Source organism: Poecilia formosa, unplaced genomic scaffold (assembly GCF_000485575.1).
Source record: "Poecilia formosa unplaced genomic scaffold, Poecilia_formosa-5.1.2 Scaffold3, whole genome shotgun sequence".
NCBI lineage: Eukaryota > Metazoa > Chordata > Actinopteri > Cyprinodontiformes > Poeciliidae > Poecilia > Poecilia formosa.
The window spans coordinates 1,928,311-1,951,823 of record NW_006799942.1 but is presented as its reverse complement, the minus strand read 5'-3'; the positions used below and the strand labels follow the sequence as shown (position 1 = coordinate 1,951,823).

The window sequence follows — 23,513 nt, the reverse complement described above, 5'->3', positions numbered from 1 at the left end:
TGTGGAATGTCCATCTTTAACCTCACTGCTGCCATGCACGTTGCCGTCGCCTCTTTATCTTTTCTTAGCGTAGATTACAGCTATATATGTCGCCCTGCTGTGGAATGTAGCTTAGCGAACACAAAGTTATGAATCAGTGATGCGTCTGAAAAATATTAAATTATACCTCAAACTCTTTACTGATTGGACAAAATGAGTCCGTATCATTAAAAACGTCATTCTAGATGTACAAAAGGGTAAAAAAATAAAATAAATTCAATATATTTCAGCTGACAGAGGTTAAGCTGCTGTTTACATTTTGCAACATCACACAAGCTATCTTACCACACGTCATCATAATACGGATATTATTATCAATTCCTGAATGAGGTAGTCATATTTTAATCATATGAGGCTATAGTTTATACATTATTATTGTTGTTTATCTTTTACAGTCTGATGCTTGGAAACAGACATATGATCTGAAGAACATATGATATAATATTGGTGTTGACGATTGGCTGTTTATAGACGCCAGATTAAGACTGAAACAGTTAGTCAGGTTAGGGTCTAAGTGAGGGGCTGGAAGTGCATAAAACCAAACACACAATAAAGACACTCATTTATCCTCTGCAATCATAAGTGCCCCTGGAACCAATATCGTGTTAACAAGTCATTATGTGTATGGCTCTCCCTCCGCACACCTCAGCTTGCCTCTGCTGGATGTCACAGCATCGCCTTAACTGGGAGACCAGGGAGAGCGCTGCAGTTAGTCCCCGCATAAAGTGCAACACGATCCGCTCACGACCAGGTTAAATTCTTTGCTTCGACTCTGTTTTTAAAGAATCAGTCGCTTTGCTTTTCAGTGGAAGGGAGGAGATTCTCCCTTCGCCGCCATTTTTAGAGAAACTTTGCTGGCTGCTGCCTGACGTTAGCAGCTAGCGGGTTTGGCCAGCCAGCTCCCAATGACAGTTAATGCTTGGCTGTCGTTAGCCATCTCCCAGCTTAGCTAGCCTTGCGTTGCTTTAAATTGTTGTTATTCCTGCCGCCCTCGGCAGCCAGCACAGGCGACAGAGACGAATATCGTTAATGTGGAGAAATAGGGAAGACTTGAAGCAAGCTAGACTGTTATGTGTTTGGGTAGGGCAGTTATGCGGTTTGGTTAGCGAATTAGCATTGCTATCTTTACAACTAGCGAAATTCCCACTTTGATTTCTCTGAACTGCATTGACTGTCTGTGATTTTTAGCCACCCCGGGCTGCTGCGAGCAGGGTGACTGAATCGTTCACCTAATAACTCAACTCATGTGGATTTCCCCATTTACTTGGTGAGTCTAATCTTTTTTTTTTCCTATTAACGGTTGCTGATTTTAGTTTTTACAACAGTTGTTTTTTTGTTTTTTTTTCGGAGGCTTGTTTTCAACGCCTATTAGCATCCGGGCTAGCCAGTCAGATTTACTGCTATTCGCCTGCTAACAGAAAGTTACTGTCACAACTTTTATCTTGTTTCTCTTCGACATATTTCATATTTCTCAATTTCGGTTTGTGTGGTGATCAGTTGATTGCATAAAAATGTTTTTAATGTCAACGGGAATCGTAGTTAATCTAAACGTGCAGGGACACGGAGTAAGGAGCTAATTGGAGATGTAAATAATGGATGCAGATCGCTTTATCAAATAAGTGTTAGCTGGATGCGGTTAGCTTGCTAATCCGCTTTATGCAGCAATCGTTGCAAGCCGTGCCACTCCCTCGGTTTTGTTTTTGTCCAGTGTAGCCTTACGCTAAACGTCAAGTCCAGCTCGGCTCTGGATGTGTTTTGTTTGGTTTGGGAAGTTTTCTTATCCACCAGAGGTATCATGAGTCATCGACTGCTGTGTGTGATTAATTGGTGACATCGGTCCTGGCTCTCCTGTATATGTCGCACATAAGTTTCGTGTTATGGCTGTGTGTTTACAAGCAGCACAGGGCAGTGGAAGACAACGAATCAGTGCCCTAATATCGCGTTAGAGCGGCTGGCAAAGGATCCATCGGCAGCTGATGGCTGTTTTTTATGCGCTGACGTGAGTCGCATTCCTCAGCTTTGTGTGTTGATATTGCGTAACACGGGCTAGCACTCAGTAGGCTGCCCTTCTGCTGGCTTTATCTGGGACTTTTTGTCGCTGAAGTTTTACATGACACGGTGTATGACCTGCATTAGGAGCATTGTTAATATAAATCGTGCATGGCAATACGTTGGGATTTGTAAACAGAGGATGAAGGCAGCTTAAATGTTATGTCAGTGGCTGGATAACCTCATGTACCTGAACACCCACACCGTGTTCTGTGCGCTGGATGGATATAAACCCAGTGAAGCGAGCACTGCAGTATGAGCAGCTCACCTGTAAACGGGTTTAATGCAGTCTTTATGCTAAACCTGAAAGTTTTTTGTTGTTTTTGGAGATTTGTGCTCCTGTCATTCTCTTTCTTTCCATCACTGCGTTGTTGCTTTAAGTACAGTGCTTTCAAAGGCTCTGACTGAAGCCCCTTTTAAAGTTTTAATGTTTTACTTGCCAGCTTTGTATCAGAGGGCGCTGAATATGGACAAACAGCATGATGGATTTAAGTGTCTCCCAGGAAAAATGGATTAGACTCTGGAATAAAGCCTACCCTGCTTTATTTAGCCATTGATAGTCTGCCTCTGCAGAGCAAATTGCTCCACAGGATGAGCCTCCTATTTTCCATAATAGATATGATTTTTGCACAGCATTTATAAGGCACATTAACCTTAACCCTACTGTGTTTTTCATTTCAGTTGTTGTGCCTGATGACTGCTTCATTGTCTTCTGGTTTTAATGGTGTTGTTCACAGTGAAAAAATGTTTTTTATTTTTAATTCAGTTTTTGTGATAAAGTAAGCATAAATAACATTTTTATAGACTACATTATTCAGTGTAATTAAAAATACAGTTATAAAACCACAAAACTTTCTGGCATAACCATTATTTTCTTGTTTGTAGTCCTTTTACTAAAATGTCAGTAGTTATTGGAGTTATCAGAATTATTAGTTTTCTCTCGGTCTATGGAGCATAGAATAGTAGAGTGATAATACTGTTTAAAAAACACAACTGTTGTTAAACCAGCAGCATATTTGCTGTTCATATGTTTTTAGTCTTAACTTTAGTCAGCAGCCAGTCTGGATTTTTAAGGCCTTGTTTTATACTCAAAACAATGATTAATGAATTCCAGATAACATTATTATAACAGTAGCAATCAATGTGGAAGAAGCAGGAATAATTGCAGCTTTTCTACAAGTAGATAATTTATGCAAGTTTTTTTGTACTTTTTGTGGAAACTGTGAAACCTTCATGTTAGTCAAGGCTTCAAAGACCTTGAGATTCTGTGAAAACCTCTTAGGCGTTCATGTCCATGTGTTTGTTATTGGTTTAGACCATATTTGTGCTTTTTGTTTTTTCTTTGAATGACATAAATGTGACACTAGGATCAAGGAAAAAGGTGTCAATCAGATTATTTTATTCTTGTTATGTAGTTCAGCAAATATGTAGTGTAGAAAGTGAAATAATTATTTATAATTTGCTGTTTGATTTGCTTATTACATACTTATTCACTTTACAGTAGGCATGGAAGATTGTAAAAATAGAAACTTTGAGTACAAAAAAACATGGTTTCAAAATATTAGCAGCAACAAGTGGGGAAGGGGGACCACTCTTTTAATGTATGTTCATGTAGGGCTGGAGAATAAGTCAGTAACATTATAGACAGGTGATCAAAATCAATAAATAACACAGCTGACAGAATTTTCAAAGATTCACCAAACTCCAATCCAGAACTGCACAGCATTCTGGGGGATGTAGGCAGAGGAAAGACTTCAGCTGCTCAACCTGTCATGGCTAGCTAAGCTACGTTGGTACGATCAACTCACTCTTCGGTTACCTAGCAACAGCCTGCTGAGTAACGTGCGCAGCAGCAGTTTCAGGTTTCCCACCGTGTCTCATAACAGCTTAAAAATAAAAAGCAACGGAGTAGCTTGAAAACTGGATAAAAAAAGAAAGGTCACGCCAGGATTTCAGATATTTAAGACAAAATAGCTAATCACTAATTATCTATCAACTGATATGATTCATTACAATATTTAAAACTGTAACAATTCTGGAACCTTGTCGGTAAAATAACTTGAATCCATAGGATTCTAATGAAATGAACATTTTTGGAGTTTTAAAAGTTGCAACTGATGATCTTGATATAAGCAGTAAGTGGTTCATTCTTGTCTTGTTGAAGGTGCTGCAGTTTTTAACTCGGCTTTCTGCAGTCCAGACACAGTTTAGCACATTGGTGATTTTACAGTGGTGCCATTTATTTTAGTTGCAGGAAGGTGAATGGAGCCCGGCGGTTGAAATGTGGTAGCTTAAATCCTCTTAGCGTTTGGTCACTTCTTTCCTCTTCCATCGCAATCGTGACTGTAGCTGCAGAAAATGGGATTCGTCACCTTTTTGAATTCGGGGCAGGGGTGCTGGAGAGTTTTGACTTCCTCCCTTCAGTCAAGTCAACAATCTGTAATCAGTCTGGGAAGCAAGAGCGTGGACGCCCCACCCTCCATCTTGGGATAGAGATGTAGTGTGTGTGTAAGCCGTTTGGATAACAGCTCTGATGTAGGTCCTGAAATTAAGATTTTCTCCGAACAAACAGCTGTAACGTTGCTGTGTTGCTTTTATTGAGCGCCTGCCTGATGATCAGTGAGTAATCCTACACCAACACTCGGTTTATTGATTGATTCCAGTACTGCTGGTGACTGGTGTTTCTTTTTTTTTTTTTTTTTAACATGTGAACAGTTAAACGTACTGCTTATTCATTTTACTGAACTCTTAAATGGGTTGGAAACACTTAAATAATGTGGCTTCTGTTTATAAATTAATATCTTTTGCAATGAGAAGCTAGGAAATATTTCATGTGCATCAAGGCCAGTTTCATGAAGCCGATCAGTTTAGAAGACGAACAGCCTAAGTGCATTTCTGTTTTGAATTATTTAGTATTGCAGCATTAAGCATCTCTCAGTGAGCATCTGTAAGAAAGGGTGTGTAGATAATATTGTTTATATGAATGAATGAAATAAAACATAATCAATATATAGCTGTTATTCTTTACAAACACTATCACGCTCTCTGAAGAATTCTGCTTGATAACTTTTCATTAAAAACCAACTCCACAGTCTTAATATGTCAACATGCACAAAATGGTTTGTCAAAGATGTGAAAAGGCCTAAAATAAATCCATCTTATGTTTGGAAAACAGAAAACCAAAGCCTTGCATGTGAGCACATTTATTAAATAATTGTTTCTTTGAAAAACATATTTTTGTTTTTCACCAGGTGTTGACCTTTTATGCATTTTAATCTTTTGCAACAATTCACAAAGAGGGAGACGTCTTTGATGATTTGTTCTCCTTAAATCGGTGGTTCTTACTTTTTTTTTTTATAACAAGAACCCCTTCAGTAGCTGCTACCGTATCCAAGAGGTGCTTTTCCAGAACCTTTGTTTCATGCCAAACCCACATCGAGTTTGCCAAAAATCTGTCTTGGTCTCATTCGACCAAAGCACACAGCATCCTGTTGAAAGTCCCAGTGGAGTTGAACAAACTTGCTCACTCTTGTGATGATGGGGCAGAAAGGGGCTTTTCCTGAAATCCCTTCCAAACAACCGGGTGGCTTTTACTAGCTGACTCATTGAACCTAAGATGTCACTGTTTTCTCTAATAATGAGCTCTGGATGAGCTTATTTTTATTTTTTTTTACCTCTCCTTGCTTTTTGTGTGTGGTGACGAGATAAAAATGGTTCCTTGTCCAATCTATTGGACCTGTGTCACATTATATTTATATAAAAGGAAAACAAGAAGTCATAGATTTCTAAGTAGAGGTTCCTAGAAGCTCTGCTCAGGTTAAAAAAATAAATAAAAATACTTTTTTAAAAGAGACTCTTCTACTATTTTTTACCACTGATTTTGTTTCCAGTTGTAGAATTAATAAAAACATATCTTAAGGCTTTTTATCTTTACAAGGGATGCCATCAAACCTGTCTCCATCTGCAGCAGTAGTGCTCTTATAATTCACTCAAATATTGTTTAGTTGTGTCCAAAAACGTTATAATTACATCTAAACATTAGATGTAACTCTAATTTTTAGAGTAACATCTTAAAAGTAGATGTATGTCTTTGAGTAAATTCTTTAGGCCATCAGTTTTTAATATTTTTGAAAAACCAGCACATTTCAGAGTTGTTTATCCTTTGCCAATAATGTGAAGTTCTGATGAGATTCACTCTAGAAATCAATAAAAGCGTTTGATTATTTATTATCCACCTCTCCATGTCTTACTGACTCGTTCTCTGCACTGCACCTTCAGCTCTTCGTCTTTTGCCTCTTCATTAGTCTCTTTGTTTATTTAACAGGACATAGAAAAGCAATTCACACAACTCATCAAATAATCATTTTCCTCTAGCTGTAAGAGGGGAAAAAATTCTGTGATTTTTATTTTGAACACACTGTTCCTCTGAGTAATTACACACACACACACACACAGCAGTTGGGCACATCTCTTCCAGATTTAGTCTTGTGACTGTGCTCAGTGTTCTGTTTCATTGAGTGTGTGACAAACGGAGAGAAATAGCTGATTGTGCTTTAGCTTTTTTCCTTCTTACTCTGTATGAGTATAATCTCAAAGTATCATGCTGTTTTTGCTTCATGCTGGATCATAAACTAAAATCCAGTGACCTTAGGACATAAAAGCAAGAGATGATGATGTTTACCTGAAACGTAAGGAGCCAGAAAGAAACGAGGTTCTTAATTGGTCTCCTTCAGAGTTGCAGTCAAGCCTCATAAGGCAATAACATTCTTTATTACAAAGTTTTCACTAATTAATGACAGAACAAGATCAAAACTATTGAAACTAATATAGTGTGAGGAAAAAGCCAGATTCACAAACATAATTTAAGAATGCAGTAGCGATTGAGGTCAGCAGATTTTCTTAATCAGCTCTGATGCTGAATTTTGTTTTCCTTAGTTTTGATTCTGGGAATCTCTTCAAAAGATGAAACCACATCTAGAGGTGGGGAGAAGTCTGACCGATGAGAAGATTATGCTCTGAAATTCCCAAATATATTTTAGGCTTTTTTTTTTTTTTTTGAGATGTTAAATATTTTTAGTCACAGAGATTTTTAATAATATCGATACTGTATTCTGGTGTTTTATTTAATGTGTCATTTTAATAAGTACAAGGAAATATTGTGTTTCCCAGCTTGTAATGTTGTTTGCTTGTTGGCATAAGAGGAAAGGAATGCAGTATGAATAGGGCATAACATCTTAAGCATGAGGAAGTGCCATCTGGTTTTAGCTGGAAAAACTTCATGTTTCAAAAACATTACAGGAAATCTTCACTCCTGACCATGTGTTGGCTTATTACCCAACCGGGCCTGTTGGTTGGGTGACTGTTATTGAAAGGTAATTTGAGCATTAGGGATTTTTGGGAGTTTTAGTGGCCCTTACATTAATAAGTGTTAATTTTATGGTAAAAGAGAAAAGTCAGTTCACTTTGTTGTGTTTTTATGTTGCTTTAGAAAGATGTTGATGAGCAGGATTGGCAACATGAGCTCAGATATCATCAAATGATGCTCTGGAAGGATCACTTTGAAATCTGAGAGGTTTAATGTGTTTTACCGCTGTGGGGGTTCACTGCACATACCAGATATCATCATAGTACATCATCATACAGTTCAAATAAATGGTGGCACATCTATAAATGGGTGTCCACATTTGAATTTTACATTCAAGAGAACAAACCTTTAAAGTTGTGAACATGGTAATTAGTTTTTAATTGGTTGAACTCCTTGAAAGCAAACCGGAAAGTCAAAAATAAACCAACTTGAGATTTATTTTATTTGGTGATCTATTAATAAAACGGAAATGATTTTTATCTAGTGCTATGTAAAACATGTTCTCCCTGATGGACGGTGACGCCAGAATAGCTCAAAGATGACAAAAGAGTCTTTGTGGTTTCTGGTCTAACTGAAACCAAAGTTTCGGTCAGATGCTCCGTTGAATTTCACAAAATGCCATGTTTGCTTGGAAAAGAACACCCAAATATTCTATGTAAGGTATTGTTATTGTGTCCCATTTACCTCACTCAGTCAGAAGGTTGGCAGATGCATTTATTGATGTTTACATCCAGAGTTGTTTCCTGAAATGCTAAGCTAGTGCTAGCATGTTTACTCTCTGTTGTGATATGACTCATTGATAATTTCACTCTCTGTAACTTTAGTGTCAAGCTGTCAGTTTGAAGGTTCCACATTTTTTTATTATTATTACCAAGATATTTTTTTTAGATTCTTTTTTTTTTTTAACTTTGTCAATAATTAAACACCAATTTAAAATAATAGACTGTGTATTCGGATTATTTTGTGTGTTTTCTACGATATGATCTGTAATCATTCCCTAGAATAATATATGAGTGACTTTTTTTTAAGTAGACCTGCTGTTTACATGCTGTAGTCTGCATGTAAACAGTTTAAACACTAGCAAAACAATTTAGTTGATTAAAGGACACATTTTTTGTTCTGTACTTAGCATTGTCCATTTTTTTGCCAAATTTAATTTTTTTTATTTTTAAAATGCATAACCTCAGTGAAAATCTCACCCTATAATTAAAATAATTAAATAAAGTGTGTCTGCAACCATCGCCTGTAACGTTCTTGAATTGTGGTCGTTGGCCATTTAAAATCATCCAGAGGGCTGTGAATGGTCCACAAGCCACACTTTTGACCCCCCTGGTGTACAGTGTGCGTTGGCATGCAAAAGGTACACACATTTTCTCAGAATATGAATAATATCCTACAGAGTTCATGTTATAACTGGAGTAAAGTTGATGAATTGCATTTAGAGAAGAGCTTGCATTCCTATTCATCTTGCTTCTCATTACTGTGGGCCGCCTCCTGGTTGTGGACACTAAATCAATCCTGCGATATTTGCATTGCCCCAGTCACGCCGGTAGCTTTCAGATCTGCAGTAATTGCTGAAGCAGTCTAAACAGATGCGTTAGTGATGACTCTGTAGTCAGTTCATCATGCTATTGTCAGCAGCTGGAAGAATAACCAGCTATTTCAAATATTCAAAGAGCTGCTGACATTTCTGAGGAAACTGTTTGTTGTTTACTTTGTCTGGAGAGCTGATGCTGAATATATCAGGACTTCCTTCAGCTGTGCTGTCTCACGACTTGTTAATGGACGTATTTATGTGAAGCTGATTAGGAGAAACATCGTCATAAAGATGTTAGAATGTCATTGTCAGACTGAGGCGTCAGTCCAGTTTTGGGGCATAAACAGTTTGAGCTTCAGCAGTTTGAGTTTAAGATGAAGAGATGTTCTGTCCGACTATTCTCACTGTGGATCACACCTTTTTGTGTTTTTTTTTTTTTTATCATCTCTGCTCAAATGCTGGCTTTCTGACTCATCCCGCATATCTCCCTCTTTCTGTGCAAAATGAATGCTTTTTGTTGTTTTCTTTTTTCTCTCTGCCTTTTCTCACACCTCAATCCTCCTTTATCTTCTGCCTGTCCAGGTGCCCATGTGCTGACTTCCTCAGGCTCCCACATAGCTGCAAATGAGTCTTCAGCTGCTTTGGTGTAGCTCTGCGCCCAGATAGTCCCATCCCCTCTGTGCGGGCCATACGGGACTGCGTAGACCAGGATGCCTTCCTCTGCCAGGGCGGGCAGCCTGAAGGACCCGGACGTGGCCGAGCTGTTCTTCAAAGAAGATCCAGAGAAGCTTTTCTCTGACCTCCGAGAGATTGGTCATGGCAGCTTCGGGGCTGTCTACTTCGTAAGGCATCAATTATTTACACCCCCTGTACTTTGTGTGCAATTTACTGTATCTTAGCAGTAAAAGGTTCTATTGAATAGGTATTTTACCTGCCAAATTAAGGATTCAAACGCAGCCTGTTTTCCATACATTACTGTTTCAGATTTTAGCAGATAAGTGTTGCAGTAGAAGCTATGTCCTGTTCAGTAAAGCTTGACTGATCTAATCACATCCGTCCATGAAGGAGTTTAATTACACAGAGTTTCTGACTTTCCTGATGTTTCACATCTGACTGCAGTTTCTAAATGATCCTTACTCTGCTGGCGTAAACAAGGACCTTGTTGTTGAGATTAATGTACAGAAAGTTAAAGGTCAAACACGTGTTTCATTTGAAATGCGAATCAACAGATGTGCTTTTTGTTTCCCAGGCACGGGATGTGCGAACGAATGAGGTGGTGGCGATTAAGAAGATGTCCTACAGCGGCAAACAATCTAACGAGGCAAGACATATTTCTTTCTTTTTTTTTTGTTACACAGTCTAGTTTCATAAATAAAACGAGGCCATTGGGCAGTCTGGAAAAATATGACATTTTCCAGGTCTGAGTAAATGTATTAAGATGACACAAGAATGAAGAGAAATATTTAGATTTCCAGACATTAGGTGAAAATGTAGAAAATCTCAGTTTGTTTCACCGGTTGAAGTTCGGATTAAGAGCAGTGCTGAGGTTTGAGACGTCGCTTTTTATCTCCCAAAGTTGACACCCATTTCTGCCGTATGTTTTATCGATGCGCTTGCTCCTGCAACTGTCTCTGAGCAGGCAGCCGATAAAAGTGCTGAACCTGTTTTGTCTCCTGCAGAAATGGCAGGACATCATAAAGGAGGTGAAGTTTCTCCAGAGGATCCGACACCCTAACAGCATAGAATACAAAGGATGCTACCTTCGTGAGCACACAGCATGGGTAAGTTATTAATTTCCACCAGCTGAATTTGATTAAAATGTCACTTTTTTGTACAACCAATCATTTACTGGTGTATGTGTGGAGGAATTAAGATCGGTGCTTGCTTTTAGCTGGTGATGGAGTATTGCCTTGGCTCAGCCTCTGACCTGCTTGAAGGTGAGCTAAAGTAAAAAAAAAAAAAAAAGATTTCTGGCTGCTTGTTTACCCTGATTAGAAAGTCAGAATCATTACCTCTTAATATTTTTCTTTCTGCTACAGTCCATAAAAAACCTTTACAAGAAGTTGAGATTGCTGCCATTACACATGGCGCTCTGCAGGGGCTGGCGTACCTTCACTCCCACAACATGATCCACAGGTGAGGGGCTTCACATGACGCAGGTCTGTTTGTGTTCACAGTACGCCACTGATCGCTCTCCGTCGCTCTGATTTCATGTTTCAGGGATGTGAAAGCGGGTAACATCCTGCTGACTGAGCCTGGCCAAGTCAAGCTGGCAGACTTTGGCTCCGCCTCCATCGCCTCACCTGCCAACTCCTTTGTGGGAACGCCATATTGGTAAGTAAAAATGGTTTACATGCACCTAAACGGCCTGCCAAGTTTGAACAAAAATAAAAAAGATTCTTCCCTACCCCTATAAAAATAGTGTTTGTAGTTTATGACTTCCTGGAAATATTTTGATCTTCCACAGTAGATTTGACTGTAAAAAGAGTTTACCTCCGTTTGCATATTCATGCTAAAGGCTACCAGCAGCTCCTGCAGTCAAATGTGACTCTCCAGTTTCTCTTCACAGCAGCTTAAACTCCAAATTTAAACATTAACACACGTCAGAGGGAAAGAAAATCTTAACTTCGCCACTGTTTTGTTTTTTGTGTTTCTTTAAATTCTGTCACATGAAGGTAAAACGAAGGATGTCGAACAACAGAGTGTGACGGAAGTATCCCGTAGATTTACAGTGAACTCTGATTTGTGCTTTTCCCCAGGATGGCCCCGGAGGTGATTCTAGCTATGGACGAGGGCCAGTATGATGGGAAAGTGGACATCTGGTCCTTAGGCATTACCTGTATAGAATTAGGTACGTCACAGCACTTTGTCAGTGTGGACCAGCGGTGTGAGGCGTGTCCCTGAGGACTTTACTTGATATTTTCATCCAGTAGAAGGATCCAGGACCCTGTAACTTAGAAATGTTGTCTGACCATTTCTTTTTCAGCGGAGAGGAAGCCTCCATTGTTTAATATGAATGCAATGAGTGCCTTATACCACATAGCGCAGAATGAGAGCCCCACACTGCAGTCCAGTGAATGGTGAGCACTGGTTTCTATTTTTATCTTCATGTATGTTAAATGATCTATAATGAAAACGGAAGGGAACATCATATGGTCTGAGCTTAAGAGTACCTATGTTTGCATTTCATTATCGTCACTCAGGGAAACTTTGTATTTTCAGTGTTGATACTTTGGTCTGATAGATTCTGTTTAGTTTTGACCTTCTGTCTTTTCCCCTTTATTCCAGGACGGATTACTTTAGAAACTTTATCGACTCTTGCCTTCAGAAAAACCCTCAAGACAGGCCGCATTCTGACGACATGTTGGGTGTAAGTTCACACACAAGCAGCACGATTTTACGCAGCAAGACCATTGAGTTGAGATGGAAAACTGTCGATAAATGTCGGTCTTCTTCTCTCATTCATTCATTCATCAGGAAAAGATCTTTTGATTATTTTTTATTTTTTTGCGATCGTTTGATCTTTGGTCAGAGCTAAACTGAAAATCTGCAAGTGATTTATTGATTCTTGAATTTTGATCTGGTTTCATCATTTTGTGCCTTTGGTGTTTAAATTGGTTTTATCTTTGTTCTATAATTCCTCACTGTTTGTCCTACTTGGAGTTACTGTGACTCGTGTATCTATCCCGGTTTATTTCTCCCTCCTTGTTGCCCTGCCCTCCAGCACGCGTTTCTCCAGCGTGAGCGTCCGGACTCCGTGTTGATGGATCTCATTCAGAGAACCAAGGATGCAGTTCGGGAGCTGGACAACTTGCAGTACCGCAAGATGAAGAAGATCCTCCTTCAGGAGGCTCACAATGGGCCCACCACCGAAGCCCAGGATGGAGATGAGGTCCGTTGGAGGATTTTGTTTCTGTATTTGCTCCTTCATTTAGAGCAAATAATTAAGCATATGCTGGTTTCTGTGCATGTCTGTGCCTCCTGGTCTTTCTTCTTCTCCCTCTCTCTCTCTCCCTTGCTTTCTATCCGTGTGCTCTGTCCACTCTGCTCCAGGACCTGGAGCTCGGCGGAGGTCGCACAGGAACGGTGAACAGCGTCGGCAGCAACCAGTCCATCCCCAGCATGTCCATCAGCGCCAGCTCCCAGAGCAGCTCTGTCAACAGCCTGAACGAAGCGGCGCAGGACAGCCGCAGCGAGCTGGACCTGATGGACGGAGACCACACGGTCATGTCCAACAGCTCCGTGATACACGTCAAACCGGTGGGTAGAGGGACACTGAAATCTGTTACATCATCTTATAACCTCATAATCTCCAGGTTGTGCATGTTGGAAGTTATGATCTCCAATGAACACAGGATATATTTAACAAGCAAAAACTGTCAAACAGCATGTTTACCTCTTTGGACCCAAGGTTCATATTCAAAGAATCCTAGACTAAAAGTAGGTCCTAGTAGAATAGAATAGAAGTACTTTATTCATCCCAACAGGGAAATTACTGTGCAGTTGCAGCATACACATACACACAGATCGAATTACAATATGAAAAATAAAAAGTGACGTAATTTAAGGATAAATAGTTGATATTCTGAAGTGTTAAGATTTTTCATAGAATAGAAAAGAGTCTTGGGCTTTCAGAGAGCTCTTAACACGTCAAAATGTCAGGACAGTGAGGAAAACCTTTACTGAACCAAAGAGAAAAGAGCTGTGCAGACAGCAGGTTAAAGCTGTGTGGCAATTAATTCAGTTTGTCATAGTTTTATCAGCATGACACACTCTTCTTAATCCAGTCTAGATTGTATGTTTATCAGCTGATTACTGGAGGCATGTTGGTGTTTTTATGTCTTATTTTGCTTCCAGTATCGTCCAACCAAACCTTATTGATTTAAGACTCAAGAAGTAAAAGTTATATTCCATTTCTTTTGTTAAAACCATGTAGTTTAGACAATAAGATATGAGTTTTCTTTCTTTTTGGTGACATTCGGTCCACACTCCTTACTTATTGGTGGCCATAATGCTCCATTGCATTGTTTGCCAACCACAATTATAGAAGTAGAGGAAGAATAAAAACCGATCTCAGAGGACAGCATCACACCTAGCGACGGGGCCTAACACCTTCCTCACTAAGGTATTATTTCTGTCGTCTCCTGGCTCAGAGTGGCTCTCAGCTGACTGAATCGCTGCTAAGCTATGACTTATCGGCAGGACTTTTTAGGCTAAGATGGGAACGCTCCGTGGTTCTTTGAGAGCACCAGCCCAAATCTGTAGAGTGCAAGAAACGCAGTCGCTCTCTTGACAGATTCTCCCACCTCAAATGTAGATGTGTGAAGGTGATCGGCTCTGACAGAGAACCACACTGTTTCCATTTTCCAGTGCCAGATCGAACTGCACCTTATCACCAACCCTTCTGCTGTGTTCCTGGTCTTTATCGTATTTCTTCCATTTTCACAATTGTACAATATTTAATGTTTGACTGTCACAGAACTACTTGATGGGAAATCTTGCGATGGTGATACTTTTGGTAAATAAAGACATGCGAGTTGTCACCTTGCCTCCAGCGCAGCCTGGACCTTTAGTGTTTTAGAAGCTGCCATCTGTGTTTGCTGTGGGAAGCAACGGCAATGAAACTCCATCCAACAGCCTTAATACATTACTGACATGTAGAGTGTGATATCAGGACACTTTGTTTATAATGTGCTAGCCAATAAATATTGGATTTCAAACTGATGAGATGACTTCATATCTGTAACATGTTGAGCAGCCTTTGCCTCTTGGTTAAAATCCAGATTAAATTCTTTGAATTTTATTGTCAAAGCTTGACAATGTGGGAAAAATTCCTGGAGTTCTAATATTTTCAGTATGTAAGCTGCTTTCAGTGGAGAGAGTTTGTTTTGTTCTGACTGGGGCTGCATCTTCGTTTAATTTCCTTTAGTGTTCCTGTATTTATCAAGTATTCACTTACCTTCTTCACTTTAAGGCTTAAGAAAGAACCTAAGATATAAAAATCATCTCCAAACAAAATGGAAATGTTGCTTTTAGTGGCTGCTCTTTTTTTTTCCTTCCATTTTTTGTGTCCATGAATAATTTGGGCACTGAGACCGATGTGAAATGTTTGTCACTTTGTGTCCCAGTCTTCAGCTTAGCCTACATTATCTGTCCTGTTGTGAAAAGCTAATGGCTCTGTAATGTCCGCCCACTCGTGGCCTGTTCGTTCAGACAAGGTGATGTAAGAAAATCAGAGCTGTACATTGTCGTCGTTTCAGTCCAGGCTTTTTGTAGCTGCACAGCAGTGAACCGTTACACAAAACGGCTCAAAACGCTGCAGTTTCCATGCGGTGCCTTCACAGAAGTCTTCATTCGTCTAGAAGTTTTTCTCATTTTGTCTTGTTTGAACTAAAAATGTCTGTTTTTGGTGGATTTGATATAAACCAAAACAAAAAGGCATAGAAGTGGATCAGAACAGATAAAAAGATTTAAAAAATACAAATAAGCACAAGTGTGTAGTGCTTCGTTTTAATCTAACGCCTCTAAAGAAAGTAATAAACTCTTGTGAAGCTAATTGCCTTCGAAGTCAGCTAATAGGTAAATAGGACCCACCTGTTTGTCAATAAATATATAAATCCAGCTGTTGTGTGAAGGCCTCCAGTGTTGGATGAAAATGAGAACAGTTTGAATCATTGATGTTTGGAACGTCGCACAGCGCTGTGCAGTTTGTTTGCAGAACCAGAGTAGCTAAGCTAACAGGCTTGGAAAGGAACAAATTAAAGGTAATTCAGCCATTTGACTGAGGTGTGTTGGACCAGAGAGACGTCTAAAAGTAGCAGGACACCAGGCCTCTTCGCCTGGGTTGATGATTAGTTTTGCCCCATTTTACCCTCGATTCCCAGTTGGGAAACTTCTGCATCAGTTTCCAGTAATGAGGGCAAGTTGGCACAAAACTCTGTTGGCATGAGAGAGACTGAAGCCTCATCGCCAAGTTGAAGGGGGGGATCGATCAGACCACACCTCAGTCATGCAAACATGTTTGAAACCAAATCTGGATTCAAACATGAGAGATTTGATCACAAACCCAACTGCAAATGAATGTTTATGCTGTAAGCCCTTTTGTTTTGTTTGGGTTTTTTGCACTAAACATAAATGCAAAACGTGAGTTATCAACTTACAACCACATAGTGATGAAAGGAACTCAACAAAGCATAAAATAACAGAAAACCCCTCAAATATTTAGGACCATAATGTTGTAAATAATGGAAGATGTTTATTAAAATAAACCAAGCAATCCACGTTTTGAGTAAAGAAGTAAAAATATTAAATTAGAAATTGTCAGTAAAATAAATATGTTTAGTTTAGGCTTAATTTAGAGAATTGACATTTCTGCATTTTTTCAAGTTACAATCAAGTTAATTATCACAAATTCACAAAAACTTTTTATTTATGCAGTTCAGTCCAAACAATAAACCAGCAGCCTAACATGGAAAAGAGATTCCTCCCAAACATCCAATACGAGGCAACACTGTCCAAATAAAACTTTCTTTTGAGACATTTGTGGGTAAAACTTAGTGTTTTTAATTGCTTTGCTTATTTTTTGGGGAGAATAACAGAAATACAGTTTGATTTCTTAGCAGAGCCACTTACTGCTTTGTTTGTTTAGCCTGTGAAAGCTGAAAAAATGTGTGGGCCACTGCATGGCTGAGATTATGTAATTAGTTAAATTTATTGAGCACATCCATCCATCCATCCATCCATCCATCCATCCATCCATCATCTTCATCTGCACCAGCTTATCCTTGAAGGGTTGCTTTAAACTTTGAGTGTGACTTTCAGGAGCCAGCAGAGGGCGCACTAACCTTAATTTAGGTAGTGTGGGAAATTTGGCACGTCGAAACGTAATGCTACAGTAACCTAAATGTGTTTTATATATTGTGTAATACTCTTATTCATAGTTTCTGAGCAAAAGGGATGATTTTTATTTCTGCTCTTCATCCAGGAGGAAGAGGAGAGTCTCTCTGGGGAGCAGGCGGCCAGCAGTCAGCCCACCGAGCCCCAGCCAGCGCCGACTCAGGCCCCGAGGAAGCACTACCGCAACAGAGAGCACTTCGCCACCATACGCACGGCGTCACTTGTAAGACCACCCTCTCTCTTCTCCTCCTCTCTCTCTGGACTCTCCTGCTGTTCTCATCACGGACGGCGTCTTGCAGGTGACGCGCGAGATGCAGGAACACGAGCAGGACTCAGAGCTACGGGAGCAGATGTCGGGTTACAAACGCATGAGGCGGCAGCATCAGAAGCACCTGATGGCCCTGGAGAACAAGCTGAAAGGAGAGATGGACGAGCACCGGCTGAGGCTGGACAAGGAGCTCGAGAGTCTGAGGAACAACTTCACTCAGGAGATGGAGAAGCTGCTGAAGAAACACCAGGCCGCACTGGAGAAGGATGTACGTAGCCAAGCTGAAGCTAATTATTATGCTAGGAGCCGTTATTTATGTGGTATCTATTTATTTGTTATGTGATTTAGCTGAAGACATTTGCCAACGATGAGAAGAAGTTCCAGCAGCACATCCAGGTTCAGCAGAAGAAGGAGCTGAGCAGCTTTTTGGAGTCACAGAAGCGAGAATATAAACTACGCAAGGAGCAGCTAAAAGAGGTAACCCTGCAAATGCTCTGGTCACCTGTGATTGTTGCTGATCAGTTTGAATAATATCTCAATCTAAATGTTGATCCGGGTGACCTAAATGAATGACCTAAATGATACTTGTGTGACAGGAACTTAGCGAGAACCAGTCAACTCCCAAAAAGGAGAAGCAGGAGTGGCTGTCCAAACAGAAAGAAAACATTCAGCACTTTCAGGTGAGCATTTCAAAGACACCCTGGGGATTATGTGCTTTTTAAAAAATAACGTAACGGAAAAGCTCTGTAAGGTTTGTGGGAGTTGACGTGTTTGTCCGATTATTGCAGGCGGAAGAAGAGGCCAACCTGCTGAGGAGGCAGAGGCAGTACCTGGAGCTGGAGTGTCGGCGGTTCAAACGGAGGATCCTCATTGCCAGACACAACGTGGAGCAGGATTTGGCAAGAGAGGTACATAAAGGCACTTAAACATAAACGCCGCTTTTAGCTTATTTCTTTGTTTGAACGACCTTTTACAACTCTCGCTAGGAGCTGAACAAGCGACAAACACAGAAGGACCTGGAACATGCGATGCTGCTGAGGCACCATGAGTCCATGCAGGAGCTGGAGTTCAGGCATCTGGCGACCATCCAGAGGGCGCGCGCCGACCTGATCCGGACCCAGCACCAGACGGAGCTCACCAACCAGCTGGAGTACAACAAGAGGAGGGAGAGGGAGCTGAGGCGCAAGCATGTGATGGAGGTCCGGCAGCAACCCAAGAGCCTCAAGGTACAAGGATCAGGGCACAAGAGCTTCTTTCCTGAACAAACAATCCACCTAAAAACCAACTTCTCTTCTTCAGTCCAAGGAGCTTCAGATCAAGAAGCAGTTCCAGGAGACGTGTAAGACGCAGACCCGGCAGTACAAGGCCCTCAGGAACCACCTCCTGGAGACCACGCCCAAATCTGAGCACAAGGCCGTCTTGAAGAGGCTGAAGGAGGAGCAGACCAGGAAGCTGGCCATCCTGGCCGAGCAGTACGACCACTCCATCAACGAGATGCTCTCCACCCAGGCGGTGAGCGTCTGCTTCACTGATCGAATCCTGAAACGGGAAAAAAATCCTTGATTAATCGGATTAATCTATTATTGAAATAATAGTCACCTAATTCAGAAATCGCTTAATCGTTAACTGGAGGTTTCAGACTCAAAAAAATGGCCATTTGTTGAAAGAACACCAGACTCAGAGCAGCAGTTAAACCAAAATTATACAAAAAAATAAACACTTTGCATATAAGATTTAAAAAAAAAAAAAAAAGCTTTGTGTAAATATGTTCTATCCAGAACGTCTCCAGTGGCGCAAGCTTCACCTTTTACAAACTCTGTAGAAAAAAATCTATTAATCACCTTTTCCAGTCCAATTATTGATTACTAATCAAAAAAATAATCAACACATCAGCCCTACAGTCATTGTTGATTCAAGCAGAAAAAGCTGAGCTTAGAAGTATTGTTGGTCTGTTTTTCATGCATCCTTTGCAACAAATAATCAAGCATTCACTAAACAAACGTTGTTGCATTTAGGCAATAAAATGTTTTTTTTTATTATTATTCAATTCAAACTATTTATGTAGCTCCAATTCACAACAAATGTAATCCAGTGCACTTTACAAAAAATAATTTCAATTCAATTACACATGCATGCATTCAAATTATTTCTTTTATCTGCTAAATCATCAGAATAATCAACAACTTAAATAATGGTCAGTTGCAGCCCTGATTTTTCTGTCTTTGTTGCTCGTTTACTATCAGTTGCATTAATGTGTCAGCAAATGGTTTATTCCTTCTCTCTCTGCGATGCGGCCGCCCCGCCTGCAGCTGCGGCTGGACGAGGCCCAGGAGGGCGAGTGTCAGGTTCTGAGGATGCAGCTGCAGCAGGAGCTGGAGCTTCTCAACGCCTACCAGAGCAAGATCAAGATGCAGACAGACGCGCAGCACGACAAGGAGAGGCGGGACCTGGAGCAGCGGGTGTCGCTGCGGAGGGCGCTGCTGGAGCAGAAAGTAAGCAAAGTTCTGCGTTTGTCGGGAAGTTAATGAAGGTGCAAAACCACAAAACTTTACCAAGCATTTCCAGTGCAAATACCTTGGCACATTTGAAATAAGCAAAACTAGCTTAGTTTTTCATCAAAAAATAGGCGTTTGTTTTAATATTGATGAAAAAGTACATGTTAGAAGTACTAATAATATGGAAAAATGTCTTGTTCCACTGTAGATAACTAATAGTTTTTCATCAACACTAAGGAATTAGTGACTCAAAACAAACTTCTGTTTGCTGGAAAGTTACTTATAAGCTAGTTTTGTTTTATTTAAGTGTATATGCAGAACAAACTAGACCAAAAATACTTGTTAGGTTTTAATGTTTTTTTGTTCTGTTAACCGTATGTTGTTTTTTTTTTCTCCCCTCAGATTGAAGAGGAAATGCTTTCCCTCCAGAACGAGCGCTTGGAGCGAATCCGCTCGCTGCTGGAGCGCCAGGCCCGGGAGATCGAGGCCTTCGACTCGGAGTCGCTGCGACTGGGCTTCAGCAACATGGTGCTCACCAACCTGGCCCCAGACTCCCAAGGAGGCTGGGGGGGCGGAGGCGGTGGAGGAGGTCAGGGAGGTCAGGGGGGAAGCCAGTGGCCCGGAGGCGGTGGAGGAGGCAGCCACCACAGTCACCACCAGGGGGGCTCCAGTTCGCAGCAGCCCTGGGGCCACCCCATGCTTGCAGGTGGCCCGCCGCCCTGGAGCCTCCACCATCCCGGAGGAGGGAGTCAGAGAAGTAGTCAGGGAGGCGCAGGAGGGGTGAGGAACAGCCCGCAGGCTATGAGGAGGACGTCATCGGGGGGGAGGAGTGAACAGGGCATGAGCAGGAGCGCCAGCATCACCTCTCAGATCTCCAACGGTTCCCACCTGTCATACACCTAAAAACACAAGAACCACAGTCACTGTAACTAAAACACACACACACACACACACACACACTCACAAAGTGCACAGCACAGATAGGTCATATCCCACAATGCACCTCACCATGCAGACTGGTGAGACTGGCCGGTCCTTGGAAACCCATCAGAGCTGAAACCTATTGGCTCCATTCAGCCGCCACTGCAGCCAATCGGCTCCATTCAGCCGCCACTGCAGCAAATCGGCTCCATTCAGCCACTGCAGCCAATCGGCGTTGCCATTCAGCCGCCACTGCAGCCAATCGGCGTTGCCATTCAGCTGCCATGTTCACCACAGAGTTTCACCAGAGAGGCCAGTTTTCAGCAGGTTCTGTTATTTTTAAGGGACTAGTTGATTGAGTCGGATGTTTGCACAATAAATCGTCTCGTGAGGAAAAAGTTGCTGCTTTAATTGAAGTTACATAAATCCTTGTGAGATCCCGTCAAAACACTCAAAAAGACTGAAGTTACTGACGTGATCTTGGATAAATGTTTGGAAGGCAGAAGAGTCGACAGAGCAGAGAAAATTTAAAGGAGGGAAAAACTGAAAGTCGTGTGTTGGTGTCAACTGGGGAATTTCCTATGCAGAAAAGCCTGTGGAAGTTTGGATTTACTTTAAGCATTTCCAGATTTAAAGAAGTAAAAAAGCTTTGAAGAAATGTTTGATTTTACAGATTTTGTTCCAAGTTATGTTATCTGCAAGATAATTAAGAATTTAAGTTCATAAAAAACACAAGTTGATTTTGATTTAATTTACAACTTGAATTGTTAATCAATTAGATTTTCATGGACTTATAAAATCAATCAAAATTAAAGTTATTTCCTTAAACTTCTCTTTTTCTAAAAGCAATTAGATTAAAAAACAACTCTAAAAAGAAATATAGGTGTTTATAAAGGGCCAGAGATTTATAGGTTAAAATAACACGCATTAAAAAATAAAAACAAAATTTTAAATGTGCTTTTTTTTGGGGGGCTATTAAGTATTTTTGGAACAATATTTTATTCTGAATCTATGTTTTTTGTAAACTAGGTTTGGATAAGATGACATATTTGCAGAAAATGTTTAAATGTCCAGAGTTTTGGATTTTAAATAAGAAAACCAAAGCAACAGCCGGAGTGAACGCTTCGAGGTCGGAGTTATTTCTAGAGACTTTGGGCCGGTTTCTGGTGTTTCGTCTTTGCTGACCTTTGACCCGCTTATACGGATTTTAGTCAATTTTCTTTGAGAACGACATTTAAAAACTGCATTTAAAGTATTTAGTTTTTACCCAGAACTCCTTATTTGTTTATATTCTCATGTTGTATTGTGAGAGAGCAGTTGTTCACTCATTTGAAGTTACTAATTGAAGTTGATCTGTCGTACTACAGAGATTGTAGTCAGCACCTGAACTCCTTCCTATATTTCGTCAACATTTCAAAGCAGCATGTTCCAGGACTTACTGAGGTTGTAAGGCCTATAAAACAGGAAAAAGTCTCATGTTTTCCTTTCACACTTCCTGTTACCTGTTGAAGTTGAGTCTGGGCCAGTTTGCCCCTTCCTCAGTTGGACCAGAAGGTTTGAACCCAAAGAGGTTGCAAAACTTAAAAAGTTGGGTAAAAAACAACCAAAAGGGCAAAAATACAGAATAATGTCGTCACTAATGAATATAATAACTGGTCTCCGTTTTGCTTCTAATGGCTTTGGTTTACTTCAAAACTCCAGAAAACACCTTTTCAGTGTATTTTGTTCCACATGGTGGTGTTAGCATGAACCTTCAGTTGTCCTGCATTCAATGCTTGGAAAAAGGTTGGATTTCTGAAGTTTGACCAGTCAAGTTTAACCCTATGAATCTCTAGTTAAGGACTTTGGGTCAGACTGCTAGCATGCTAATTGTAGGAGTAGTTCGGGCCACCACTGTCCGTGCCAGCACTGGATCGTGTTTGTCGTTGAGTGCCAGAGAGGCTCGGCCAGTTTAAGCCACACAGCCAAGTAGTAGCAGCGACGATTAGCTCAGCTCCTGGGTTTCCACCGACCTCTGCCCACCCAGTCTCGCTCTGGCGGACGCTGCAGTAAGCCCGCCATCCGTCATGACGGGGACGGCGTTTCAGTAGTGGGTAACTTGAATAAAAGCCGGTGATCGCGTTTCACCTGTCAGCAGTAACTCCACAATGTCCTGAACGATGCAGTAAAAGCCTGTCGGCCTGTTTGGCGGGGTGCAGTCACAGCGAGTCGCACTTTGGCCAAGGCCAACTCAAAATGTTACGTCTGATTTCACACAAACACATATACAGTCAAACCAGTAGGTAAACTCGGACGCATGTACAGAGAAAGTGTAAAGCTTATAAGATGGAAAAACGGCACACATTCAGTGACGAAGGAGATGTAAATGCTGATTTAAAGTTTAAAAAAAAAGGCCTCAGAGATAAAACTTGTCTGTCGGTTGGTGACTGCTGAATGTTTTTGCGGATCCATGGGGGGTGATGCTGGGATCTCCGCTGCTGTGCCCCTGCAGAGCCCCTCCCCCGGTGTGACACCCCGCTCTGTCTCACCCTCCGATCTGACCACCGATCTCCCTGCGTCCTTCCACCTTCGCCTCCTTCCCTCCCACGTCTCTCGAGGGCCCCAAACCCGGGGGCCGCTCGCTGGTCTGCAGGGAAACATCGTCCCTCAGAGGAAGAAACGACGGACCAGGACATGTGCTGGTGTTCATATGAATCTATAAAAGAGAGAAGTTTAGAGAAGATCCAAGTCTTATTGTGAAGCTACAGATGGAATGTACAGTCAACATGTGAATATTGTACAGCCTGGAAATCTAGAGGACAAACCGAAGCGAGATGAACCTGCAGTGAGGGCACAATGCTGTGGCTTTAGAGTTGCTGTAGTTTGAAAAAAATTAAAAGGGTTTACTGAGTTTTCACCTGTCCCGTTTGCAGCTGTTACACATTTTTTTCGGCTGTGAACGAA

The 23,513-nt window shown here is 41.0% G+C and overlaps 1 protein-coding gene across 4 annotated transcripts; it reads left to right on the top strand.

Annotated features, from left to right (window-relative positions):
* Positions 1-624: 624 nt before the first annotated feature.
* Positions 625-23,513, top strand: taok1b (TAO kinase 1b). Of its 4 annotated transcripts, none has more exons than XM_016672722.1 (22): positions 625-790; positions 1,228-1,306; positions 9,573-9,832; positions 10,240-10,311; positions 10,670-10,771; positions 10,882-10,927; positions 11,030-11,126; positions 11,211-11,324; positions 11,750-11,841; positions 11,977-12,070; positions 12,279-12,360; positions 12,715-12,882; positions 13,044-13,250; positions 16,975-17,109; positions 17,186-17,422; positions 17,503-17,631; positions 17,751-17,834; positions 17,943-18,062; positions 18,141-18,380; positions 18,454-18,666; positions 19,464-19,646; positions 20,052-23,513. In XM_016672722.1, the coding sequence occupies exons 3-22, from the start codon at positions 9,701-9,703 to the stop codon at positions 20,550-20,552; spliced, it is 3,048 nt and encodes a 1,015-aa protein (XP_016528208.1). In that variant the 5' UTR covers positions 625-790; positions 1,228-1,306; positions 9,573-9,700; the 3' UTR covers positions 20,553-23,513. The 4 variants fall into 4 exon arrangements, 3 of the variants coding, with proteins under 3 accessions (XP_016528208.1, XP_016528215.1, XP_007554397.1); XR_001662431.1 differs by lacking the exon at positions 625-790 and having other exon boundaries at positions 815-1,306; positions 20,052-22,329; positions 22,385-23,513; XM_016672729.1 differs by lacking the exon at positions 1,228-1,306.

Excerpts from the sequence above, each read along its gene's own strand:
- taok1b (XM_016672729.1), top strand. The coding sequence starts at position 9,701 with ATGCCTTCCTCTGCCAGGGCGGGCAGCCTGAAGGACCCGGACGTGGCC. Across the intron at positions 11,127-11,210 it reads TCCCACAACATGATCCACAG|GGATGTGAAAGCGGGTAACA; the intron begins GTGAGGGGCTTC and ends TTCATGTTTCAG. Across the intron at positions 17,110-17,185 it reads CCATACGCACGGCGTCACTT|GTGACGCGCGAGATGCAGGA; the intron begins GTAAGACCACCC and ends GGCGTCTTGCAG.